Source organism: Vidua chalybeata, chromosome 8, assembly GCF_026979565.1.
Source record: "Vidua chalybeata isolate OUT-0048 chromosome 8, bVidCha1 merged haplotype, whole genome shotgun sequence".
Classification (NCBI taxonomy): Eukaryota; Metazoa; Chordata; class Aves; order Passeriformes; family Viduidae; genus Vidua; species Vidua chalybeata.
In genome coordinates this window covers 10,028,165-10,054,843 of record NC_071537.1, presented here as the reverse complement: position 1 = coordinate 10,054,843, position 26,679 = coordinate 10,028,165, and the positions used below count along the sequence as shown (strand labels likewise).

At 38.3% G+C, this 26,679-nt stretch overlaps 1 protein-coding gene across 1 annotated transcript; it reads left to right on the top strand.

Annotated features, from left to right (window-relative positions):
- The first annotated feature begins 2,559 nt into the window (after positions 1-2,559).
- On the top strand, positions 2,560-26,599 carry SMC3 (structural maintenance of chromosomes 3). Its single transcript, XM_053948909.1, has 29 exons — positions 2,560-2,682; positions 6,533-6,608; positions 8,163-8,201; positions 9,013-9,080; positions 9,447-9,518; positions 9,701-9,780; positions 10,340-10,418; positions 11,787-11,904; positions 12,455-12,630; positions 13,226-13,306; positions 13,571-13,735; positions 13,883-14,004; positions 14,319-14,532; positions 16,148-16,251; positions 16,468-16,567; positions 17,006-17,166; positions 18,448-18,589; positions 18,891-19,041; positions 20,055-20,207; positions 21,061-21,212; positions 21,440-21,598; positions 22,287-22,394; positions 22,778-22,886; positions 23,392-23,639; positions 23,761-23,973; positions 24,651-24,842; positions 25,005-25,182; positions 25,700-25,806; positions 26,116-26,599. The coding sequence occupies exons 1-29, from the start codon at positions 2,668-2,670 to the stop codon at positions 26,185-26,187; spliced, it is 3,654 nt and encodes a 1,217-aa protein (XP_053804884.1). The 5' UTR covers positions 2,560-2,667; the 3' UTR covers positions 26,188-26,599.
- The last annotated feature ends 80 nt before the right edge of the window (positions 26,600-26,679 follow it).

Here is a 26,679-nt window from a genome sequence, read left to right as displayed (position 1 = left end):
TGTGCAGGGGCCTTATTTGAGTATTTGAAACACTCTTTGAACCAGACAATCATTTGCCACTTAATCCTTAATGAATACAGTTGCTATTTTTGCAAGCACGTCACACTGGTGAGAATGTTTGCTGATGGAATATCAGTGGGATGTGATTTTATTCTTATGAATAAATATAATGTGGTGTCTGTGCACATTTGTATGCACACGAGCCCACTCCAAACTGCCGGGGTGTGCTGTATATCCAAAGTCCTCAAGAGAGAATTAACACCTGGGGATAAAAGAGATGCCAGGTCCTTGTTTGTGCTTGTTCATAACAGAGTGATAAACTTCTTGGTGCACCTCAACAACAGGAAACTGTCTGGAGCACCAGATGTGGCTTGTTTGGCTTGACACAGGGTTTTCAAGAAGACTTGGTGCATTCAGGCACAACAATGTCATTGCTGCAGTCAAGAGAAAAGGCAAATTTTTCTCAGCTGGTTTCTCTGAACCCCTTCTTTAGGGCAGGGAGATTAATTCCTTGCTCTGGGAGTCTATGATTAAGTGAAAATAAGCTTCTGAACTACAAAGGAAATCTCTAAAACGTGACTCAAGGCGTCCTGTAACTCTAAAAGTAGAAGACAAAGAGGAATTAATTTTACCGTCCACATCCACCTGTGTCTTTAGCAGGAGATTGGTAGTGAGGAGAAATCCTGGCTGTTTGTTGGGACAAAACCCTCGCTGCTGTGTCTCAGCAGAGGTTGGACTGCCCTGCCTGCTGTGGAGTGCCAACAGAGTCTCAAACACAAAACATATTTCTGTTTTCTCCCATTTGAGTGCTCTCAGGTGGTTTTGACAATTCCAGGTTTACTTAGAACATATAAATCTGTATAATCTAGATTGTGTAAATGGATACCATTTATTTGCATGATAATGTTAACACAAAAATAGATGTAAATAATTCTTTTAACCAGGTACAAGGTTGTTTAATTGTGTTGTAAGGAAAAGTGGGGAATGTGACTTTTGTTTCTTTTCTTAAACTCTCTTCTGCCCCCTGCCAGGAGTGTCCTTGGATGGGCCAGGCATGTGGGACCTGAACTACCGGCATCTCTAACTCACTTCACCCCCGAAAAAGCGAAGAAGAGTAAATTTAGTATCACAAACTAATCCCAGAAAGATGTAGTGAGACTTATTTGAGGATTTAAAATTCCCTGAAATCCTAAGATGAAAGGGATTTTGGAAATGCAGATACAGAAAATATTTTCCCGTCAGTCACATTGAACTAAGCTATTTAAAAGCCAAATAAGACAGGCAGGAAATTGTCATTTTGAATTTGTTTGTAGCGCAGCCATTAAACGCTTTAGTTTTTTAAGCCCTATGTTTTCTGAAGAAACAATGGACTATTTCTTTATAGGTGCTGGTAAAAATCTGTTACAATAGCCTCTTGAAGGGCTGTTAGTAAAATCATTTAATTACGTGGCACTTAAGAATGTCTGGGACTGGTGAGATTTTCCCATTAGAGAAGAGAAGTAATTAATCCATCTATTATTCTAGGAGAAGCAGAAACTAGACTTTTCTGTTTAAATCTAGTTTTTATTAGTATTAAGAGGCTCAGAGGCGGAATTCTATTGCACGTCTAGAAGTGCTGGCTCCGGCTGTAGTTTTGAAGGAGCACTGTCGAATCGAAAATTGCATTTTCTCTGAGATGTCGCACCCCGACTGTTGTCACAACACCTGAAATCACCGTAAGTGGAAGAGATTAAGTTAAAATTAATGTTTCTCTCCCACCACTTTGCTTATTTTTGTATGTTTGACAGCTCCTCCGGGGAGCTGGATAGTGGCTCGGCGAGGTAAAGGAGCGGGCACGGACTCCAGCCAAGCTCTTTTCCTGGGAATGTTTCGCACCATCGCTGTTTGTCCAGCTCACCCCGGGCACCTGTTTGGCTTCGCCCAGACTTTTGCCCTGTGGATGCAGAGCTGGGCTCCCAGCCCTACACAGCCAGGAGGACGTGGCTGAGGGAGCGGCTGTGCTGGGACAAGGGGCGCGTCAGCGCAGGCCCTAAGGCTGCTGATGCCTATTTTTTAGTATCATTTTTTATTTTTAAAAATTATTTTTAGTTCCTCGAACGGAAGCCGGGTGTTCAGACCGAGCCTCTATTTGACCTCCCGCGCAAGCGGCCCCTCAGGGCGTCCCCGACAGCGCCCCCTAGAGGCGCGCGCCGCCGCTCGCTCCGCTCGCCTCAACTTGCCTTTGGCGCCCAATCCGCCCCTCGACGGGAGAAGCCACTTCTCCCAACTCTCCGGGGGGACCCCGGCTCCCGGGAGGCAGAGTGGCCTGCCTTCCCCGCTACGCAGCGCCCTCCAAAAGACCACTGAGGCACTTTAGAAGATTGGAAAAAGGAAAATCCCGCTGCTTCACGTGGTGTCGCTTCTCCGGCGGTATAGGAGCGCATTCTCTGCTCCGCAGTCCTCCCTCCAAGTGGCGCTGAATGGTTCGCGCCCGGACGGGACGGGGAGGGTCCGCCGCCATTTTGTTTGCGTGAGGGGTGAGCGGGCCCTGTGCGGGAAGCGGGGGGCGGCTGAGTGGGCGGGAAGCGGCGGCGGAGACCCGCGGTCAAGCCGAGCGCTCGGACCGGAAAGAGACGGCGAGGGCGGGCTGGACGACAGCCTGGCGGGCCTACCCCATCCTCGGCAAATATGTACATTAAGCAGGTGAGCCGGCGGGATTCGCGCCGCCCGCAGTGTGCGGTGCGGCCTGTGCCTGGCCTAGGGGGTTGGCCCAGCTCGCCCCGCCTCGGGGCTGGGGGCTCTGCACCTTCACGTCTGCCCGGCCCGAAGCAGGGGGCCCGTGGGTTTGCGGCGGGCTCGGAGGCTTTTCCTTCGATCTTTTCTGTCCCAGGGGGCGGGTCGAGGTCCAGGCTGAGGGAGGTGCCCCCGACCCGTCCACAGGTCAGGTTCAACCGCCGGCTGGGCTGGCGGCGCTTTCTCTCCTTCTCTGCTTCCCTTTCATTCATTGCAGGTGTGAAGTGGCGCTGGGGTCTCTTTCATGGACCCGAGACTTGTTCGCGGGGCCCCTTTGTACGCCAGCCCCGGTGTCCCGGCCGCGGAAGGCTCGTACCCAAAACAAAGGGCTCTGCTCAGCTGTCAGCAGCATCTTTCAGCTGTTCAGATTGTGGGGTCTCTGCCTTGGAGTGCTGTCTCCGGTCCCCGGGCATGAACCATTTTACCTCTTATGCTTCACCTTTGCCAAACGATCTATGGCTGGTGCTCAGTTAAAAGGATCCTGGTGTACACCTTTTTCAAGCAGTTTTTGAGGTCATCATTATATTAGTTCTGCAGTTTCCCTGCAGCCAGTTTAGCAGCAGATTTTATTACTGATCTCATAGTGCTGCATATGTGTGTTCATACAAAGCTTACCAGGATTCTCATTTCCTGGTGGACTCAAAATTGACCTGTTTCTCACACCCTGCAGGTGCTTTTCTTAAGAATAATACTTTATTAGCTTTGAAATGCATGTTCTACATAGATACCAGGGTTTTATCGACTGTTTGGCTGACTGGGCAGTGTTTCAAACGCCTTTTGATCGTATTTTTGTAAATCACTCTTGATTAATCACCATAGGTGGGCATATTGCTTTAAAGACTTTGAATAAGAGTTTTTGTTCTCCACATTTGAATTACTCAAAATCAAACAGTAGTGGAGATCTATAGAGTAAGTCTAAATTAGCTCAGAACAGGGGAAACGTTTCATTTTGACAAAAACAAAAAGAAGGAAATTTGGGTGGCCAATAACCAATACTGTTATAGGGGCTATAGAAGAAAATGTAGCACTGTGTGGACATGAGAACAAAAAGAACGAGAATTAATTTGATTCCATCAGCATCCCCTGTTTTGTTGCTTTCCAGAAATTGTTCCTGGACTTTGAACATTAAAAATATTTAAGTCTTAATTTGAGTCGATACAAGGCAATGAAGAAGTCATGAGGTTTCAGAATATGTAGGATGGATAAACCATCTAGAGAAAAGCTCTGGGGAGAAGATGATGGTATTCAGAGTCTGCCTGTATCACACTCCCGTGGTGCCCGGCTCTGTGGCTGCTGAAAGTTTGTGCTTCTATAGCAATATTCAAGAAATAGTAATTGGTTGGGTTTCTCATTTTGTAGAGGCTTTAAGGTTCTTATGAGAATAAGTGCATTATTCCAATTCAGATGTTCTTTATATAGTATGTGAAAAAATGAAAAGTAGAGACCAACTTTTTTGCCCATTTTTTAATTTCTCCCCTGCCCCTTGAAATCTAGTGAGTTTGAAAGCAGCACTGTCTCAAAATGTCTGGGTTTTTAAAAATATTTTTATTGTTAAATATGTTAAATCAAAATGAATGAACATAGTTGTTGTGGCCTATGGTCAATGGCAGGACCTGATTAAGATATTCTGTTCCAGTTTTTCCTTTGAAGGCTGTTGGCACAGAGCTTGCTGCAAAAGTCTCCATCTGGCAGATGAGGGAGACTGGTTTTTTTTAGGGGAGGTCAGGGGTTTGTGTTCACAGCCACAGTACCTGGGTAGTCTTCAGTCCATACATTGTCTTAAACTTGCTTTCTGTAGTTTGGTCTGTTGAATTCTGAAATCTTTGATTACTTCCAGTGCAGTGGATCTGAATATAGTGCAGGTGATTAAAGAAAACTGTCTGGCCTAAGGAGAGGGAGCACAGACAATTGCAGTTCAGAAGAGGTTTAAGGTAGGCAGAGTACTGAAGGAAGCTGCAGTGGAATACTGTTCCTTTTCCAGAATAGCTTCTGCTTCGGTCTGATGTTTGATGATCAAGGATTAGGAATTTGCTGCCTACCTGTATTCTTAGCTTCAGATTCCAATAATGAAATAATTTTGCAAAGAGAATTTGACCAGAAAGCCACAGTGCCTGGGAAGAGAAGGGCTCTCGAGTTCTGACTAAAAGTTAGTTAATGCCTTAAGTTTTATTTCATTTTGGTTTTTATAAATTCCAGTGTTTGATTTGCTGTGTGACATGGCATTTTCATTCAATATTAGTGAGATGGTTTTAATCCATTAGTACAAACAGGTGATAAGAGGAGTTTTCCAAAACAATACTTTAGTGGCCTGTCACATAATGGGAGAAGGACTGAAGATCAAACTTGATACGAATAAATATGGGCATTTTCTTCTCCCAGTCTTTTGTCCAGGACTTTTTGTGGGCAGGATTTTTTCCTCCACTGTTTGTTTAATGCTGACAGAATATGACAGTCATATGAATGCAGTTCTGAAGGTAGTTGTTTCTTGAGGTGCTGGGGTGTACACTTAATAGAGGCTTTTGTGGTAGTGAGAAAAGGCTTGCTTAAATGTTTGCAGTACTACTTCTAGGATTTTTGCTGAAGTTGTGCTTCTTGAATAAAAAGTATTATGCTCATTTTGTGGAATATGGGCTTCTTTAATACTTGAAGGTGTGAGAGAAGGAACAATATGTTCAGAGAAATAGAAAATGGTGATGGGACCATAGACCTTAGAAACAAAAAATCTAAGTAATTTCATATCTTAAGCTTCAGCACTAATAATACTGAGAAGTATCTTGCAAGCTGTTTTTGTGTCTTCTTAAGAAGTAATTTTTAGTGTATTGTAGCTGTCCTAGTGAAATTCTGTCACTGTTTTAACTGTATCCTGTTTCTGTTGGGGAAGAGCTAGGCAAAGAACACACTATAGTCCTGTTTCAAGTGTTCTTGCTGAAAAATCTGCAGATGTCAAACCTTCAGGTGGCTGCTGCCTTCCTGATGTTGTCCTGAACAGAGCAAAGCTGCTGTGCTTTCACCACAGCTTTGATGTATGGAACAGGTTGCTTGGTGCTGGAAGGTGGATTAGTTTTGCTGCTATGCAGAGCTGAATTTTTAGGTTGTTGTAACTCTGTACCTTGTGTATTGCTAGGCCTGGCAAACCTCAAAATGCTGCTGGAATTAAAGAGTGGAATTAAAGAGTTTGATGTGCTGCTTTCAGATGACTGTTTGCTGCATAGCTCTTGAAGTTATTTGTGTACGTTTTTGTCTCTTTAGGCTGTGAGTTGGAGCCAAGACCAGCTTGCTTTTTTATGTTTCCCTTTAGAGTGCATAGTAAAATAAGACTATTGCATGTGAAATAGGCAGTCTAGTACAGTTTTTGCAGCCTGCAATGGCACTGCTTGGAGAATTCACCAATAAAATTCTCATACTGTAAGTAGATTGCTTGTTATACTCAGTTTTCTTTTCTCTATATGATACTTCAGGGAAATAGATTTTTTTTTCCTAGTTTGTTACAAAAAAAAAACCTCTTGGAACTCTCTTGCTTGCCGTGCTTTGGCCTGCACAAGTGCCAGCATCTCTTGCTAGGGGAGAAATCTGTCCCTGAATTGATGCTTAGGTGGGGGGCAAGTTTGATGTAAGTTTCTGATCTTGAGCTGGAAAGTTGAGTGTTTGCAGGAAGGGTAGGCAAATTATAATTGATATAAATATTCTGTCAAACCTTATAGTAGAAGAACTGTTCAAGAGCAGAAAGAACTTTGTTAAAATAACTCCCTCTTCTCACCAGGTAATCATTCAGGGCTTTCGAAGCTACAGGGACCAAACCATTGTGGACCCATTCAGCTCTAAACACAATGTCATTGGTAAGTTCTGATACTTGCCTTTTATTGCTAGTTAAAATTACACTTTTATTTCAGATTATATTCACATTAATCTCCTTTATAGTTTTTAATATTCTGGTTACATTTGATGATTATATTGTCTGTTTTGGAAACTTCTGTGTGTAATGTACCACAGGGTGTGTTCCACTTACAGCAAACAGCTATTAACATTCAATTTTGCTGGGACAAGAGCTGAGTCTTCAGAAACTGAGTGAGCTTCAAAAACTCCTTCCTATGTACACATTTCTGTATCAGCCAGACCTCCTCTAAAGGTTGTCCTTGCAGGAACAGCAGCAGAGCATTTGTATGGGATTCTTATTTTTTTGTCTGTGCAAGTGTTGTTATTTTTATAAATAAGCACACCAGCAATTATAAACTCCTGCAGAGAAAGATGATCATTTTTCTTCCAGTTTTAAAGGAATTAATTTCTGGACTGTAGACTGTCAGAAAGTATAAGTTTTGAAGTGCAGTTTCAGGAATAATTTCTATTTTAATAGCATGTTGTTGTCCACCATTCTCACACCTCTTCTATTTCTGCCTATGGATGCCTGGCCCTGCCTTTTTTGTTTGCATTGATTTTAGTGATTGTGCAGCAACTTTTGAGACTGCTGATCCAACAGCAAACAGTCAATTTTGGACATAAAATCTTAATAGCCAGGATTTAACTCTGGCACTAGGAAAAAACAATGCATATGACATGAATAGATGTCTTGCTTAGTACTGTTATTTCTGCAGGATCTAAAACTTTATCCAGGTATTAATGTTTTTAAAATACACTAAAAAAAATCTCTTTTCACTGAGAGATTTTGCTTTTTTTTTAAAGACTTCATAGTAATCTCAAGTGGTTTTTGGAATGAGGTGAGTCTGGATGCTATGTAGGCAGACAGAGATGAAAAGGTTGGGATGTTCATTGCTACTGGAAGACCAAGTGGATTTGAAACTTATACAGCAGGTGCTGATCTTAAAAGAGAAGACACTGCATCTTGCTGAAACACTGTGGTATAAACACTGAGATTATATTGGTGTAGTGCTGTGTTCTTACACCTTTATTTTTCTATATAGAAGTAGTACTTACTCCAGTCTTCTATGATTAACAAATGGAGTATTAAGAAGTTAATGTGCTACATGAAGTTCATACAGTCAACCTGAATGTATAAGCAAGTTGTTTCCTCTGGATAAATGTTCTGGAGCCAGGAGAATTTGACTTAGGTTTCCTGTTCTTATGCATCAGATTAGCAGTATAAGAACCAAAAAGTTGGCAATAAATAGGATTAGTTTAACTATTATTCTCATTGTGGAATAGTTTTGGAATTTGTAAGTCAAGGTAATGTGTCTGAGTGGGCAAAGGGTTACTGTCTTGTACTCAAGTGATCCATCTACCAAGTTCATCTCATTCCCTGGAGATTTCATTTGGCTGTGTTATATTTGGGTTCTGATCTTGAATATTTTTGGGTCACATTTAAGGTACATTGCACTGTTAACTTATGTCAGCTATAACCTACGTCATATGTTTTAATTTTGTGTTTTAATTTTCAGTGGGAAGAAATGGATCTGGAAAAAGCAACTTTTTTTATGGTAAGCATGGATTTCTTATTAGCCAAGAGATGCTGAAGATACCAGGTTTCTCTGCTTGTTTTTGCTAGAACTTGGTTTAACGAATTGTCTTCCTCAATTAGGAGTGGCAGATTGGAAATTACTTGGCAGTGATGAAAGGCACATCTCAATGCACTTGTTTAATACTTGGTCCAGGTTTTTCCCTAGAATTCATCTTCTCTTACTAAGGGCCTTCTAAGACTTTCAGCTGGCAAAAGTATTTACAGGAGGAAACTGATTCTAAAAGTTGCCCTCCATGAAAGATGATTATGATATTTGCAGTTGCTTTAGACATCCTTAGTGGCTAATTTCTACTAAATAGCAGTTTGGCACAGCTTAGACATTCTTTTAATATAAGGTTATGAGGGCGATTTTGTGAAGTGGGAGTATTAATGGAGGAACAAAGATGCTAATTAAATGAGGTGTTAGTAGGCTTTGTGACAGTTGTGTTTATAAATTGTCTAATGCTGAGTATTTTAGCAATATTTTTAGCCTAGCCTGTGTGCTGTGTATATGCAGAAGAAAGCTCATGAATGTTCAGCATTGTTAGTGATTATACAGTGAACCAGTAATGTGGCAACAATGACTTCTTCAGATAAATCCTGCTATACAGCAGGTTGAGTGATAAAGATCCAGCAGATTAAGGTTTTTAATGAAGAAATATTGTAAGATTTTAGCAACAGCTTGATTGTATTATACAACAGTAAACCAGTGTGTTTTGAGTTAATGAAATTGTTGCATATCTCCCTGAAGGAAAGAATAAATTTTCTGTTTCTTTACTATTTTATTACAGCAATTCAGTTTGTCCTCAGTGATGAGTTTAGTCATCTTCGCCCAGAGCAGAGACTGGCTTTGTTGCATGTAAGTGAATGTGTATAGCAGCAAAACTAAAGAATAAGCTAATACATTTGAATGGTACAACAAAAATGTTAAATTGCTGGGCTGTGGATATTTTAAGCCAATTATTTTGAAAGTAACTTTCTTTGTTTCAGTTGGCAAAAGGGAAGTTATTACACAGTAGCACATTATGTTGATAATGCACACCAGTGGATGTGTAGCCAAGGTTATCAGAAATAAAAATGTGTGCTGGATCTTACGTAGATGCTCTTGCATCTCAAGTCCTTGAAAGGAAAGGGGAGGTGGGGTTGTCAGGGAAAAGAGGAGAAGAATGAGTTCAAAATCTTTTCTAAGATGGCAGCTGTCTAACCAGAACATCTCTTCTCTTAGGAAGGCACAGGTCCTCGTGTTATTTCGGCATTTGTGGAGATTATATTTGACAATTCTGACAACAGATTGCCGGTAAGTTCAGTGAACTGCTTTGGACATAGATTGTCATTTCAGACTCAAGTGATCTCAGTCTTATGGAAGGCTTCAGCACAGTACCTGCTTTTGAGTCATTTCTGGTAAAAAGTGTCATAAATGTTCTGGTGTTAGTTACAGCTGCTTGTGTGTGTGTATTTACTGGGTTTTGTTTTCTTAAGATTGATAAAGAGGAAGTCTCACTTCGCAGAGTCATTGGAGCCAAGAAGGACCAGTATTTCTTAGACAAGAAAATGGTGACGTAGGTACTTCTTTTCCTTATCTGAATGAGAACAGTAGTATTTCTGTAAAATTCTGTAGGCAAACTCAACACTTGCATCCCTAGCATGAAATAATTTATTCCTGTTGTGTAATACTGAGTGCCAGTAGTTTGACAGCTGGAACATTAGTCCTTGTGCAATAGAGAGCAGACTTTGAATTTGCAGTTTAATCCATTGATGTGGTGTTTAACTGCTTGCATAGTATTTCTTTCAGGTTTTTTTTTAAATAGAAGAGTTACCACACTCTCAGTGGTTTTATATCCTTCCTTATAATATGTTTGCCTGTATTTCCCTCCTCTGTGCTTTGAGGTGCTTATTTCTTAATCTCTTTCCAATTCTATAGTATTTTAGGTATTTTCCATTTTTATTCTCTCATTTCATTTTAGGATTAACCATTTTCAAATAAAGAAGGTTGTTGAAACAGAGCATGCATTGCACACAGTGATTATATTATGTAGTGTATAGTTGTGATATTTTACTGCATTTTTATAGCTCTCACTTTTACTGTAAGTTTTTAATGGATTCATAATAACATTTCAGGAAAAATGATGTCATGAATCTTCTTGAAAGTGCTGGATTTTCTCGCAGTAATCCCTACTATATTGTCAAACAAGGAAAGGTAAGATTCTTTTTCACAAAGTAGAAGAATCACTGTCAAGGGTATCATGTTTCCTGGATGCCAAATTTAGTTCATTTATTTCAGAAGTAAACCAAAACCTAAATCTACCTCAGTTTGAAGTAGTTCTTGTATATAGATGCTTCTTTGGCAGATATTATTGTTTTAGTAGTTCATGTTGATTTAAAAAGAAAATCATGCCTGTAAATATTGATATTTATCAGAGAGTTTTTATCATGGTGATCTTTACAATCAGGTTTTTTTTTCCATATACTTAAATACAAAGCAGACTTGATTCCTGTGAAATAGTTCAATGTAAATTCAAAGTTTTCTGGGCCTATAGATGAGGCAGCAAGGTAATGGTAGAGAATTTTAAGAGGTTGAAAATACTGTTAATGGAGAATGAATGGAAAATGCAGAAGTACCAAAAGTGAACGCACATCAGGAAAAGGGCTCATGGCATGCTCAAGGGCTGTGTTCAACTGGTGTTCAAGACCCAAGCAGCTTTCTACAGCTTTCAAAGGACACCCACATCTGCAGACAAAGCACAGACTACTTGTAATGGCTCACAGGGTGGATCATCAAGGAGACCGGGAACTGTCACCTCCAAAGGTTACTAGAAGGCATACTTGAAGAGGAATGCAAGAGGAGAAGACTTGAGGAGCACTTGATGTCAGGACTGCTAACCCATAGTACAGTCTGCCAGATGTTTATCAGGATACATTTTCCCATACAGTTGAATGTGTGTGTTTGAAAGAAACAGCTTGAGCTGGAAAGTTGCTAGTAGTAGGGATTGGTGCACACTACTTAACAGCCAAAATACACATACTGGTTTTAATATAAGACAAATTAGAAACAGTTGCCTTCTTAGAAAAGCATGCAGCCACTGAAATTCTATTGAAAGGAAGTGGGTTTTATGCTGAGTGTAATTGTATGACCGATTTGATATCATATTAATGAGTGTTTCATGATGTGAATTATTCTAAGATTTATAACCCCTGCATTTTAGTGTGGTTTTATGGAGGCATTTAAACTATTTGCTTTAGCACCAGGACTTAAAAGCCCAAGCTTGAGTTTCTCTAAATATGGTGGTGGTTTATGTTTTCCTCAGTGTACATAGTACTTGTATCCTGAGTTTTATCAACAAATGGTAACATTTGAAAAGCAGCAAATTTCATTACAAGAAGAATACTTTCTGTCCTGAAGTAATTGTCTCAAAAGGAAAGCAGTATGGTGTATGCGATGTATCTGAATCTTCTTGCCAAAACCTCAGGCAAGCAGGCAGAGCAAAAGAGGGCAAAATCTTTGCTCTGTTGTGGTTAGCCTTACATCCAGAGCAGGTTATTGAAATCATAGATCTTGAATTTTCAGATCAACCAGATGGCCACAGCTCCTGACTCTCAAAGATTGAAGTTACTAAGAGAAGTAGCTGGTACCAGAGTGTATGATGAACGTAAAGAGGAGAGTATTTCACTAATGAAAGAAACAGGTAAAATTTTAAGAAATTATTGCTTTATGCCACAGTAATTCAATTAACTCTAAAACATCAAGCTTTTTCAGTAAAGCTAGATAGATATTATTTGTGGTATGTTAAACAATGCAAAGCTTGTCATATTTCTTCCTTGAATTTACAATATCTCAGAAGGTTTAATAAGTTACTTTCTGTGTGCTTTTAGTAATAAAACCTTTTAGCTAAGCTAATACAGATACATTTACTGTTCAAAACATGTGAGTGATGTCAGCTGGTAGTGATCCAGAAATCAGGATACCTACTGCTGTGCAAACACTAAAGTTCATGTTGTACAGTCAGTATTAAGTTTGTGAGCCAAGAGGGTCCATGCTTGTGTTGCCTTATATAACAAGTATCAACAGTTCTGCTGTTGGGGTGTTTTTTTGGAGAACTTCTGGACATGGGCTGTTTTTTACATTTCAATTATGTTGACAAATTGTGAATCACTGGAATAGATTTAGTGGCTGTAAAGGTGGGGAATTATATTACAGTGTTTAACTGAATTTCAATTGTGTCATGTTTTCTAAAGAGGGCAAGCGAGAGAAAATCAATGAGTTGTTGAAATACATTGAGGAGCGACTGCATACTCTAGAAGAGGAGAAAGAAGAGCTAGCACAGTACCAGAAATGGGATAAAATGAGGAGAGCATTAGAATACACCATTTATAATCAGGAACTTAACGAAACCCGAGCTAAACTTGACGAGGTAAAATATCTTGGCTAGTACAAAATGTAATGAGCTGTTGGTTTGTTTTCACTACCATCTCCTTGTGATCCTTGATAGAATCTTGACCATGTTAAGGAAACTTTCCTGTCCAGCCATCCCAGAGCCACTCTGGCAGTCAGAACTGCACCTGAGCTAGGACTGAAACCCCCTCCCAGTGCAGGTGCCTCGCTTGACTCCCTGCACCACAACAGGTTTCCCATAGCAGAGACTCAGATGTCTTGATCCTTAAAATAATTTAATCTTGGCGCAATAACTAAATAACAAAGGAAGGTGGGACCCCAGCAAAGGAAAATGGCTTTTTATCCCATCAGAGTAGAAGTGTGGGGCTTCTGCTGTGTCTCTGAGTGCCACAGGTTCCTGTGCCCTTTATTTTGCAAAACGACATTAGTTCTGTTGCCTGTGGCTTCCACCCTGCAGAACTTAATCTGCAGCAATCTGCAGCTGTACACTGAACTAACTGCACTGTATGTGCTCCTCAGCATCACTGTTCTTCACTAAATAAATTATTTTCTTTCTGGAACCACTACTAAAGCAGAATCTGGCTACTTAAGCTATTGGTGATATTTCCATACAGCTTTCTGCTAAACGAGAGACAAGTGGAGAAAAATCGAGGCAACTAAGAGATGCACAGCAAGATGCTAGAGATAAAATGGAGGTAAAAATACTTTGAAAAGGGTTCTCCAGAGGTGTGTTTTGCTTTGTGGTTTTGGGGATTTTTTAGGGGAGGCAGGGAGGGAGAGGATGAGGGCCGGTGACATCTATATTAAATGCAGTTGCATTATTTCATCCTGTTTGGAAATTTGGGGTTTTTCACACATCTAGTGTATTATGATCTACAGAATAATGATCTTGTGAGTTTTGATAAATAGTGAAATGTTCATTCAGTGTTTTAACATACTGCATACTTAAATTTGCATAGGAAATAGAACGGCAGGTTCGAGAACTGAAGACAAAGATTTCTGCAATGAAAGAAGAGAAAGAACAACTCAGTGCTGAGAGACAGGAGCAGATTAAACAGAGGACTAAATTAGAGCTGAAGGCTAAAGATCTACAGGATGAATTAGCTGGCAACAGTGAGCAAAGGGTACGTAACACCAGTGAAGTCTTAAAATGTCATTGGCACAAGGAAGTGTTCATGTACACTGAAGTTTTTGTTTTAGACTGGAGCCTGTCACTATTTTGTAAGGTTTGTTAAATGCTAACTTTAAATATTGCTTTGTTTGACTTTCAGAAAAGACTGCTAAAAGAGAGGCAGAAACTTCTTGAGAAAATCGAGGAGAAGCAGAAAGAATTGGCTGAAACAGAGCCAAAATTTAACAGCGTAAAAGAAAAAGAAGAGAGGGGAATTGCTAGGTCTGTGGTATTCTGTGCAAATTTTATCAGTGCTATCCATCTGCAGTTAACTACTTGGAGATGGTCTGTAAAAAGCCTGCTTTATGTTGGGGTGGGAACAGTATTTGGCAAAATGATTATCTAAGCTTAACCACTTCTTGTGGATGATTTTATTGTTTATACATGATCCTTTTCTTTTTGTTGCTGATTTGGTGCTCGAATTTGAGGGGCTGGTATGACACGTCTTGAAAATTCCAGTAGTAATTCTTAGTTCTTGCTCCTAATAAAATCAAGATTTCTTTATAATACAGCAAGTCTTTCCCTTCTCAAAACAGACTTGCACAGGCTACACAAGAAAGAACAGATCTTTATGCAAAGCAAGGTCGAGGGAGCCAGTTTACTTCCAAAGAGGAAAGGGATAAGTGGATAAAGAAAGAACTGAAGTCTTTAGATCAAGCCATCAATGACAAGAAGCGGCAGATTGCAGCTATACACAAGGACTTAGAGGATACAGAGGCAAACAAGGAGAAAAACTTGGAACAGTACAGTGTAAGTTTTCAGCTTATTCTCAGTCTTTTTGAGAGAAGGGTTAAACACTCAATCTTGGATAGTCAGTCTTCAATACCTGTTTATAAGGAAGATGTGACTTTCTGGTTGGATGTGGTATTTGAAAAATGCTTATTAAAAGCATCTACATATAAACTTTAAATTCCTTTAGCATTGCACTATCTTCACTCTATATGTTGGCTTTGCCTTCTGGTACTTTCCCCAATGTGTTTGTCCTGAGTTATCAGGAGTAGGCTTCTATCTGCCTTGCTCTTGGCTATGTTGAACATAGCCATGTCATAGAAAACAATTTGTTACATTCTTATAGAAGTCTGTGTTGGTTGTTTTCACTTCTCTCATTTTTCCCAAGCAACAGGGTCTTTTTGACTATGAAGCAGGCACTGCACCCTTGTACCATGATTGCAGCTAGTTAGAAGATATATCCCTAGCCATATTAGAAGATTAATCTGTTACCTGCATAACTTAGATTTTCATTTCCATTCAGGAACAGCTCTTAGAGTGCAAGTACAGCAAAATAATCCAAAGATAACATTCCTGCTAGGAGCTCCAGCTGTGAAAACCATGCTTTTATACTAAGAGAGCATATAGTGTCAATGCTGCTGGTCTTCTTGGTCTTTGTGTAATATACCTACTGAAATTGAGAGTCAGTCTGACACTGTGCAGGAGTGTAGTTGTAGAAAGATGATGGCATTCTGCTAAAATATTGCTTGATTGAGACCCACATTAGCAAAGTTGTGATTCTCTGAGTTGGTCAGTGAAGAAAATAGCATTTACAACTGGCTGACTGCAATTGCACTGTACTGCTCAGTGGTAATTCTGTAGAATTGAAGGGCTTAAATTTGTTGTGGATTTTGATTCCTTTCTATAAACATGTCTTGGTTTCCTTTTCCTCTTCAGGGAAGATTGATATATGCTTAGGTGAAAAGTTGTATGCTTCTTGTTGTTCAAAGAGAAGGTGTCTTGGGTGAATGTGATTGAGAGCTTGCAAGGTTAGTTTGGAATGAGCTGGCTGTGTTTTTAGAATAGTTATTCCTCTTTGTACACATATATATACATAAACACTATTGAGTAGTAGCCTTGAACTGCTTTGAAAATGGCAGGTGTTAAATGAGCAAAGGGAGGATGTCCGTGCATTGGCTTAAACAGCACACTGTTGACAGCAGCTGTCTTGAAAGTCTAGTACTGCTGGAGAGCAGGCTAAGGTTCTTGACTAATAGCAGGTTGACATGGTACACAAGATTAGTTGTACTTATCACAAATGTCATTTCAGAGCATGATTACACAGAAGGTATATGTATGTTAGTTACTGTTTTGATTCCTGTTCTTGCTGTGACTTACAGGGATCCATTTCACTTTAATGCCCAAAGGCGCAGTTCAACTCAGTGCCTGCTTTGCCATCTGTGTGGCACCTACACCTTGTTACTGCTTCTTTACAAAGCTGTCTTTATTCTTAGTGCTTTCGCAGTGTGTTGTAAACTGGTTAAAATGTTTGTAGGAATTTTCTGAATTTTTAGTAGTTCAGATTTGAATAAAACTAAGTTTTTTTTTTTTCAATATAGAGAGCTGTGGTTTCATGCTGTTCTTTTCTTTGTGTTAGAAACTGGACCAGGATCTTAATGAAGTGAAGGCTCGTGTTGAAGAATTGGACAGAAAATACTATGAAGTTAAAAATAAAAAGGATGAACTACAGAGTGAAAGAAAGTTAGTAATTAATTGAAATATGTCTCAATCTCACTTAAGGTGAAGGACCCCAACTGTGTAGTTGTTAACATGGCATGTAGGTATGTTTTTAAAATATGGCCATGTATGAACTTCTGCACTTTGCCTTCCCATTAGATTAGCACTCTTTAAGAAAACAGTAATAAAACTTTCAGATTACATTCATACTTAGAAAATTTTATTGGTTTTCTTTTGTAGTTATCTATGGAGAGAAGAGAATGCAGAACAACAAGCTCTTGCTGCAAAGAGGGAGGATCTAGAAAAGAAACAGCAGCTTCTCAGAGCAGCAACAGGAAAGGTAAGATAACCTCACTCTTGATAATTCCTCGTGGAATTTCATTCTTAAAGTACAAGTCAGTTTTATCTGAAAGATATGATAGTTATTTTTTTAAATTACAGTCTTTCTGTCATAATTAAGATGAACAAATTATATTCTGGGCTGAATTTTTCAAATATTTATAGCTCTAGGATGACTTGAAAATTTATTTTCTAAGATCAAGGTAGTTGATGTGAGGAGACAAGGCAGAAATGGAATATTTTAAAAATTTTCTCTGATATCTTTTTGATTTAAAAAGCCCCAAACAAAACTGAGAAGTGATGGTCTTTTAGGGCTGTAGGTTAGTTAACAGAAATTTGGCAAAAATGGAGATTACACTTGTCACAAAGTTAAAGCTAGAATTAATACTATGCCCACACATTTTAACTGCAGTTCAGTAATTAGCTGTATTTTTAACAGGCCATTTTGAATGGTATAGACAGCATAAACAAAGTTTTGGAGCACTTCCGTCGAAAAGGCATAAACCAGCACGTTCTGAATGGCTATCATGGAATCGTGATGAATAACTTTGAATGTGAACCAGCATTCTACACCTGTGTTGAAGTCACTGCAGGGAACAGGTAATTATGTGCTATTTAGTGCAGCGTCACAGTTTAGTTGTTGTTGCAAGCTTCTACTGAAATTTTATTCTTTTGAACTTGATGTCATGCCTTTTTTTGTCAAAGTGCCTTCTATATAGCATGATCAAAATGCTATTTCTTTGTAAAGGAACTAAGAAGAATTCTGACTATTTAAATAATAATCCTAGCTGCTCCTGACTTTGTCTAAAAAAACCTAAAACAAAACCAGAGAGGGAAAAAAAAAAGAAAAAAAAACCAAAAAAGGCCCCAGACCCTTGTGACACTTGCCAGGGGGATTGGTGGTGAGACTGAATTGTATTGAATAAAAGGGACAGCATCTTCCAGAGTGGAGAATTCTACAGTAAGCAAGGCGGACATTTCAATAATAGTTCTAATTATTTCACTTGTACTAGAAAATCTCATGGTTGAGAATGGTCTCTAAACTGTCAAAAACTGCTGTCTAAAAGTTATCTGAAAAGATGTTGAGTGTTAATGAGTCTGTGTAAGATGTTTTCTCGAAGAAGTAAATGCCTGTTGGGTGATCCACCACTTGATACAGCATTTAACACTTCAAATTAATTTAAATTGTCTTTTTGTGTGATCAGTCCCTGTTCCAGCTCATGAATAGTCATAATCGTTCTTGTTCTAATGAAGTGCAGATAATGCATAAGAGCAGGAAAGAGGACAAAGGTGACTTGGTATTGCAAAGTGTCACATAGAAATGTTAATGCTACTATGATTGGAAGTGCAGTCTCTTCTGAAACTTGTGTCAGTGTGAACAAGGGTGTCTCTTCCAAGCACTTCACAGTTCTCCCTGAATCCTGTGCCCCACAGTTTGGAAAACGCTGTAACAAGGAAAAATCACTTATTTTGGTCCCTCTGGTGCCAGTACTCATAGTGCACAGGGAGATGGGGTCTCTCTCTCTCTCTACGTGTGGTGTATAGAGGCAGCAGAGGCAAACTTTGGAGATGCATGCAGAGAGACAGGGGCTGAATGTTGTGTGATGGAAATGCAGGACAGAGGTGTGGACACAGTGACACTGTACACATACTGAGCTGCTCCTGGTTGGAGAGTGGAGTGTAAAGTTGTTGGCTAATCCTGCTTTAACCAAAGTGAAAAGAGTATCCACTTGCTTTTTCTAAGGCATGGAATTGGAAATGCAGTGCAGCTTTATAGTGATGTGTTATGTAATGGTGCCTGCCTGAATACTGTCTGTATAAAAATACATTTGTCCTTTTAGCATAGTAAAGTTTTGCCTACTTGTTTGCCTTGTTAAATAGGTTGTTTTATCACATTGTGGATTCTGATGAGGTCAGTACAAAGATCCTAATGGAATTTAACAAAATGAACCTTCCTGGAGAAGTTACTTTCCTCCCTCTGAACAAGCTGGATGTTAGAGATACTGCTTATCCTGAGACTAATGTGAGTTAGAATTACTTTTGAACCTATCTGTGCTTCCTAACTACAAAGCCTCATATTTTGAACTGTTTACATTGCTTATTGCCCACCAGTTGCTTTTCTGTTTGTCTGCAGTAAAATACTACTTCTAACGTATCCTTCTGAACCTAAAAAAACTGTTACAGAAAAACATTTTTCTATAAGGTATCTGCTCTTTATTAACTGCACTTTACAAGTGAAAAGGCAATACTAATAAGTAGAGTTTTATTGTAACCTGATACTCAAGAATTACTTTAATTGCTGAATTGTAGTTCTCTCACTTCAGGATGCTATTCCTATGATCAGTAAACTGAGATACAATCCAAGATTTGATAAAGCTTTCAAACATGTTTTTGGGAAGACTTTAATTTGTCGTAGCATGGAAGTGTCTACCCAGCTGGCCAGAGCTTTCACAATGGATTGTATCACTCTGGAAGGTAAATACTACAATTTTTTTATAAGTTATTTATTGCAAAAATAGAATTCCTGGGAACATGGGGCTCATTAAACGTGGTCTGTTTAGTGTTGTTGAATTAAGATTATTAAAAATAATAGTATACTTGACTGAGATGTATGTCCAAAGTTGCACTTGGTTAAGTACAGTGCTTAAAAATACAGGATTTCTTTACAAGTTATGGAATTGTCTTATGGTCTAAATTTTAGTAGCAATGTATCTCCATCCTGAGAATTACAAAGCAGATTAGGTTTGCATTCATCCAGTTTTTTAATCCAGTTTAGCAGGCATTTGTTTACCTGGAGTGTTTTTGGTATTTTCCCCAAGCTCAAACCAGTGTTTAGGGTGTGAATGAATGGCCTTAATTCCTTATAAAGGCAATGTGAATTCTTCTGTGCAGCAAATGTATTTATATCTTATGTTTGCTGAAGTAATCTATATCTTTTGTTAATTGCCTGTATTAAAGAGGGCAGGTTCCCTGCAGGCTTATTGTTGCCTCTTTGTATCTTAGAGTCAATCTGAAAAAATTCCTAAGGGTGTCTGTGGAAGAAATTACTAATTTTTCAGTATTGGTATACTATATAAGCCGCAGATGCTGCTAATTACTTCATCTCTTTATTTCCTCATGGAAGACTTGAGATTTTTTTTTTTCAAACTGGTAGTGCTAGGCATTTGCATTTTTCCCTTAATGTAAGTATTTTTTTTCCTTCAAGCTATATGTTTTCAGAAGTTAATTAAAAACAAAGATAACCAATGCTGAAAGGAGATCCTAGCAGTCTGTGATGATCTTGAGAAAGGAAATAGCACTTAAATGGAATACAGAAATAAACATATCCCTAATTACTGTAAACATATATGATTGCTGAGACATTCAGTGCTTTTGTAGCTTAATTGAAATGTTCTGCTTAACCTGCTAAGTTGCGCTGTAGAAACCATGCTGGACTTTATGGCAAGAGTGTAGTGTGCATTTTACATCTCATTCTGTTCTGCCCTCAGGTGATCAAGTCAGCCACCGTGGTGCTTTGACTGGAGGTTATTATGACACCAGGAAGTCTCGGCTTGAATTGCAAAAAGATGTTAGAAAAGCAGAAGAGGAACTTGGTGAACTTGAAGCAAAGCTCAATGAAAACTTACGTAGAAACATTGAAAATATCCTTTTGTTGTTAATGGGGAAGGTTGTATGATGACAGAGACTGACTTGTTACATATTATCTGTGTTTTGTGAGCGGCCTGGTTCTCCGTGTTACTGTATTTGATATCGATCTTTAAAGCTTAGAGGTGAGGTTAAACCCTAGATCATTATGAGGCTTTCTATTCCTTTTAGAGTCTGTTGTAGTAACTGCCATAACCAGATATTCTTGTTATCTGTGTTAATCTTCACTTCCTCTTCTGACTCAGGCTATACTTTTAGTACTTGTGTCCTGAATTGATGTATTACATAGTCCATTTATGCTGTGGAGGGGAGGTGGGAGACCGTTGTGTTGTAATAAGCTCTGAGTTGCTTGACAGTTTGGTCTTTCCAGTCTCTTTGCACTGTATCCTTTTGAGATCTAATATCTACAATTCAGGGGTAAGGGAGGTTTATACATTTTTCTTACACATCACCCAGGTCATTCTGTCCTTCAAACTGAACTCCTTTGCATTTTGACTTGCATCAGTGCATTACAGACATCTGTTATGTATTTTGTATGATCTGAGCTTTCCTTGCATGTTCAAATGTATCCCTGTGTTCTTCTGAATGTCATGTTCAAAATAAGCAAGGAAATCTTCATTTAGCTTAGTTCCTGATATTGGTAAGTTACTTGATAAGTTGATAAGCTGCTCAAGTTATTTTTGTTGATGATTTTTGATTTTTCCTCTACAAGTGATCATTATGGTTTGGTGGAGTTTCGTTTCCTATTTTGATGAAAGATTAATATGTCAGATAGAAAAAAATTGAAGGTACTAGTAGGAATAAAATGATTTTTGAAACAAGGACAGAATTTTCCTTAGCCCACAGTACGGATTAATAATGAGATTGACCAGCTAATGAACCAAATGCAGCAAATTGAAACACAGCAGAGAAAATTCAAAGCCTCACGAGACAGTATTTTGTCAGAGATGAAAATGCTGAAGGAGAAAAGGCAGCAGTCTGAAAAGACATTTATGCCTAAGGTTGGTATGGGGATATTGAAAACTGTTACTTGGTTTATTTTAATTGTTTCATTAATGTTACTGATAAACTTGCATTCCTTTCTGGTTAACATCATAATATGAAGAGATAACTAGAGATATGTCACTAGATAATTAGAGATAAGTAGAGACACGTTGATATGAACAGGTGAAATGCATACAAATCTAGAGATTGCTTTGAGGAGTGATTCTGTCTATCTGTCCCACAGCAACGTAGCTTGCAGAGCCTGGAGGCAAGTTTACATGCCATGGAGTCAACTAGAGAATCATTAAAAGCAGAACTGGGGACAGATTTGTTGTCTCAGCTCAGTCTTGAAGATCAGAAACGTGTGGATGCTCTTAATGATGAAATTCGACAACTGCAGCAAGTAAGGAAAAGAAAATATCTTGCCCTTAAATGTGGTACCTTTCTTAGCAATAAACTTTTGTCCTTTTGTATGAAAAGTCACTTATGAATATAGTGTTAGTAAATTAGTGCTTCCTCAGTAGTAGGTAGGTGTGTTTAAAGTTCTCTCATTTGCAAAGGGTATTTACAAGTTTTTCTCAAACACTAGGTGAATTTTTCCAGTTGATTGTGTGAGAATTAAGGCTATATGTGTTGGAATCATTGCAATTTTCTTGCTCTTGCTATTGACTTTCCAACAATAAATACAAATAGATATAATTTGAAGGGAGGATGCACAGTATGAGGAAAATTTCTGTAAGTATGTGGTAGGTGAGACAAAACTAAGTTTTTGATTGACGCACATGTTGCTGGAAAAATACTGTTTCTTAATGTACTCTCTGAAGTATTTCTGGGTTTAAAAATTGGGTTCAGATACAAATAAAGATTAGTACACTGATTTGTACAGTTGACTTTTACACTAGACACCTTTTAATTTGTTTTTTTTTCTGTCAGTTAAAATTAGAGGAATAGTCCAGAGAATTGTGAGATTTTAACACAGAATTGTGTGAAGAGGGGTTTTTTTGTTGTTGTTGTATTATTTTTTTCCTATAACAAGGTAAAAGTAGTCCTAGTCAGGTAAGGCAATTAATATACTTCTCTACTTTCTTCAGGAAAACAGACAGCTTTTGAATGAGAGGATTAAATTAGAAGGCATTATCACAAGAGTTGAAACATACCTCAATGAGAATCTGAGAAAACGCTTGGACCAAGTGGAACAAGTAAGGATTTTCTTTTAAATGTACTTTTGCAGTCTGGGTTTTGGTTTATTTCTAGAGCTAACACATATAAATCATAAATACTTATTCGTTATACTGCATTGTCTATGGTGGGGTTTGCTCCCCTATGTATAAACTGAGTTAAGCATTCATTTGAATTTTAGCAAGTTTTTGCCAAAAGCTACTGTGAGTACACTGCCTGTGTGTCAATAGGACTATCATAATGACAGATTTGTTTGAAAATCTTAACTATTCTCTTAGAACATCACGAAAATATTGAATAGTATATTATGTAATAGTTATATGTAGACTAACAGGAGTTAGCTTGTTTGTTGGCTTACGTTCCCATTCATGCTGAAGCCTGCTGGCATTTATTTGTCCCATAGGAGCTGAATGAGCTTCGAGAAACAGAAGGTGGCACAGTTCTTACTGCCACAACATCAGAACTTGAGGCTATCAACAAACGAGTGAAGGATACACTGGCACGGTCAGATGGTTGGTAACATCATGTTTTGGAAAGAAAACTCTCCAGGGTTTTGAAAGTTCACACATACCATATTTGATTTAGAAATAGACCACAATGTAATTAACTCGTATTGGTGGTAATGGGTTTCCGGTTTGAGGGTGTGATACTTGTAAGGCAACTGTCCTACAAGCAAGATCTTGTATAATTGTTCCTGAATTTTGTCTATCCCATTTAAAACTCAGGTGCTGTCAAATAGGCTATCACATCTGTTTGGCTTGAAACTTCCTTTGCTTCTCTTTCTAGACTTGAACAATATGACTGTAGTACATATGTTTGGGTCTTTTAAGCCATATACTCATGGGGAAGAAAAGAGGGATTTTCAGCCTTTTGCCTGAACTTTAACCTTCTGTTCCTTAATAGATCTTCTTTAATCTATCTTTTTGTTTCATAAATACCTTATTGGAAGATTGCTGATCTGATAGAGGTGTGTAAAACTTACAGCTTTGGGTTTTGTACTCTTGTTCAATATTGCAGATCTGGATAACTCTATTGACAAAACAGAAGCAGGAATTAAAGAACTTCAGAAGAGCATGGAACGCTGGAAGAACATGGAAAAGGAGCATATGGATGCTATTAACCATGATACAAAAGAACTTGAAAAAATGACAAACAGGCAAGGCATGCTGCTCAAGAAGAAAGAGGAATGCATGAAGAAAATACGAGAGTTGGGTTCACTTCCACAGGAGGCTTTTGAAAAATATCAGACTTTAAGTCTAAAACAGGTAAATAGTGTGCTTGGTTTCATGTTTTATGACCTGAAACATTAGTGTCGCTTGCATCTCGTGTGTCAAATGAGGCTAGAATTGCAAGTCACTTTGATGTGTTAATGTTTTTCATTTACAGTTATTCCGCAAGCTGGAGCAGTGCAATACTGAACTGAAGAAATACAGTCACGTTAATAAAAAAGCCTTAGATCAGTTTGTGAATTTCTCAGAGCAGAAGGAAAAATTGATAAAAAGACAAGAGGAACTGGACAGGGGCTACAAATCCATCATGGAGCTGATGAATGTCCTTGAGCTCAGGAAATATGAGGCTATTCAGCTGACTTTCAAACAGGTAACAAAATGGGAAAAATTGTAAAGACACTGGTTCTGAAATCAATCAAGCTGTCCCATGGTGTAGCAGCAATGTGACAAGATGATACTAAATAAATCTGTACTAAGAGAAGGCAGTGTCATGTAACTTGAGGCTTGTGGGTTTTTTAAATACTGAAAAGTAAATAAGGTTACAATTTTCAATATGTGCCCATCTCCAATACAACTCTAGCTTTGCTTTAAATTTCTGAAATACTCCCTGTCAAGTGAGCTCTTATATACTATGCATGACCCTTTCTGGGAACTGTGGCAAAAAATGACACCAAATCCCTTCTCCAGACTTAGTGAAAGTAATTCTAATGTTAACAAAGAATCTTAACAACAAAATGTGTGAATTGTTCTCTTTAAAGGTTTTTTGCTTAACTGAAGGTTACTAAGTAAATCTTATTTTTGCTACAGTTCTATGATTTAATTGTACCATTTTCTTGAAAAAAATTTTGAAAATTCTCATACTACAAAACCAGTTGTTTTGACTCTTGTTTTAAGCCAGGCTTTGTACAGCATACATTTCTCACTTCTCCTTAAGAACGTGGATCTCTTCTTTGAAGCAAATACTTTTTGTGTTCATGCAAAAACACTTGTCTGCATTTGATTTCACTCTGTAAAAATTAGTAGGTTTATTGACTGTTTCTTTTTCAGGTGTCAAAAAATTTCAGTGAAGTATTCCAAAAGTTAGTACCTGGTGGCAAGGCCACATTGGTGATGAAGAAAGGAGATGTGGAAGGCAGTCAGTCCCAGGATGAAGGTGAAGGCAGTACTGAGAGCGAAAGGGGATCTGGATCTCAGAGCAGTGTTCCATCTGTAGATCAGTTCACTGGAGTTGGCATAAGGGTAAAGAAAAATATTTGGTTTTTAGTCCTTTGAATGTTTGTTTGGGTTGTCTTTTAATTACATTTTTAAAAGGCAGCATTTAGTTGATCCTGTTTGTTTAATAGCAAGTGATGCTGTGGTTTAGTGTTTTGAAATCATCTTGCTGTTGCATTGTTTTCTTAGGTATCATTCACGGGGAAGCAGGGTGAAATGAGAGAAATGCAGCAACTTTCAGGTGGACAGAAATCCTTAGTGGCCCTGGCCCTAATATTTGCTATCCAGAAATGTGATCCAGCTCCATTTTACTTGTTTGATGAAATTGACCAAGCCTTGGATGCCCAGCATAGAAAAGCTGTGTCAGGTACTTGTCTACCTTTAATAATCTTCATTGTGGTTTAAGGTAATAGTTTGTCTTATCATCTCTGATGTTTAAGAATAAAGCTTTTGATTATAAAAACACATTTTTGAGAAGCCCAGTGTTTTCATGAACTTGGTTTTATGTAGAAGCTCTATTCTGTTACTGCATCTAAAGGGTCTCCTTACTGCACTTCAGTGTGTTGAAAAACAGTCCTGTTTTGAAGTCTAGTTTCATTTTAAAAATTAATGGACGAGTGTTTAATCTGTTTTTCGTCATAGAAATTTAATACTGTACTAGGTTTGCTGAGTGGCTGGACTTGTCAGAGTTCATACTGGAATTAATGAGAATACTTGTATGTATTATCTGGGAAATAAAATTGGTATAGATACTTTGTTGATTTGTGAGGTTTGCTTCATTAACCAAAACCTCATTTTGAATAAGGCAAAGAGTTTGCTATTCTTCTCTGTTTTACTTTATTGAAAATACTACATTAATAAAGAATTTTTGTGTTCTTTTTTAGATATGATTATGGAACTAGCTGAACATGCTCAGTTTATTACAACAACTTTTAGGCCGGAACTGCTTGAGTCAGCTGACAAGTTCTATGGTGTAAAATTCAGAAACAAGGTAAGTAGTATGATAAGCTTCTCAGTAAACACCATAATTAAGATAAGTTGTGCATTTGAGACTTAGCAAGAGTTCAGAGTGAATCAGACTCACCTCAGCTGATAAATTTCTATTTGTGACACAGTCTTCTATAAAAAGTTCTCTTGTTCTTGAAAGAGAATTTAAATACCTGCAGATGTCCCATGTCACATTATTTAAAGGGATTATTAATTGATCATAGACCTGTTGCTGAGTCCTGGAGCCTTCAGAAATGTCTGTCATATTCTGCAGGAGGTACTGTAATAACTGAATGCTTCTTTGTTCCATCAGGTCAGTCATATTGATGTGATCACAGCAGAAATGGCCAAAGACTTCGTAGAAGATGACACCACGCATGGTTAAAGGAATGTGTAATTACTGCTTATTTGGAAGATGTGTATAGTGCTATGTTTATGCCAGGGACCTGTACATTTAAAAAATGAAGTATTTAGTCCTGGTTTAAAATAGTTTTTGAACACACATTTTAACCAAAACCTCAGAAGGCTTAGTTTCAAATGAGCTTGAGTATCCATTTTGTCTCTGTTGCTGTATTTTATAAGATAATTGTTAATGTTACCTTTATACAATACCTGTAGTTTGGAAATTTTATTCTCTTCCTTCAAATCTTTTGTAAAGTGTTTGTTGCTGTTTTAAAGCTTTTCAGAAAGTGCTAGCTATTTCTTCTTAAGTATAGTTTTATCATTTATATTGCGTCACACTTTTTTTTTTTTAATGGCTTCAATTAAAATGGTTGGTTTTATGGCTGTAACTTGTATATATTAAGTTTTTGGGTTATGTTGTCTCTCTGAAGAGGAATCCACTGAGATGGAGGAAACACTTCAGTCATATTGAAGT

What these genes read in the sequence shown, in the direction of transcription:
- SMC3 (XM_053948909.1), top strand. An exon ending in AAAAGACATTTATGCCTAAG is followed by an intron (nt 21,213 to 21,439) that starts GTTGGTATGGGG and finishes TCTGTCCCACAG; the next exon opens with CAACGTAGCTTGCAGAGCCT. An exon ending in GCATAGAAAAGCTGTGTCAG is followed by an intron (nt 25,183 to 25,699) that starts GTACTTGTCTAC and finishes GTTCTTTTTTAG; the next exon opens with ATATGATTATGGAACTAGCT.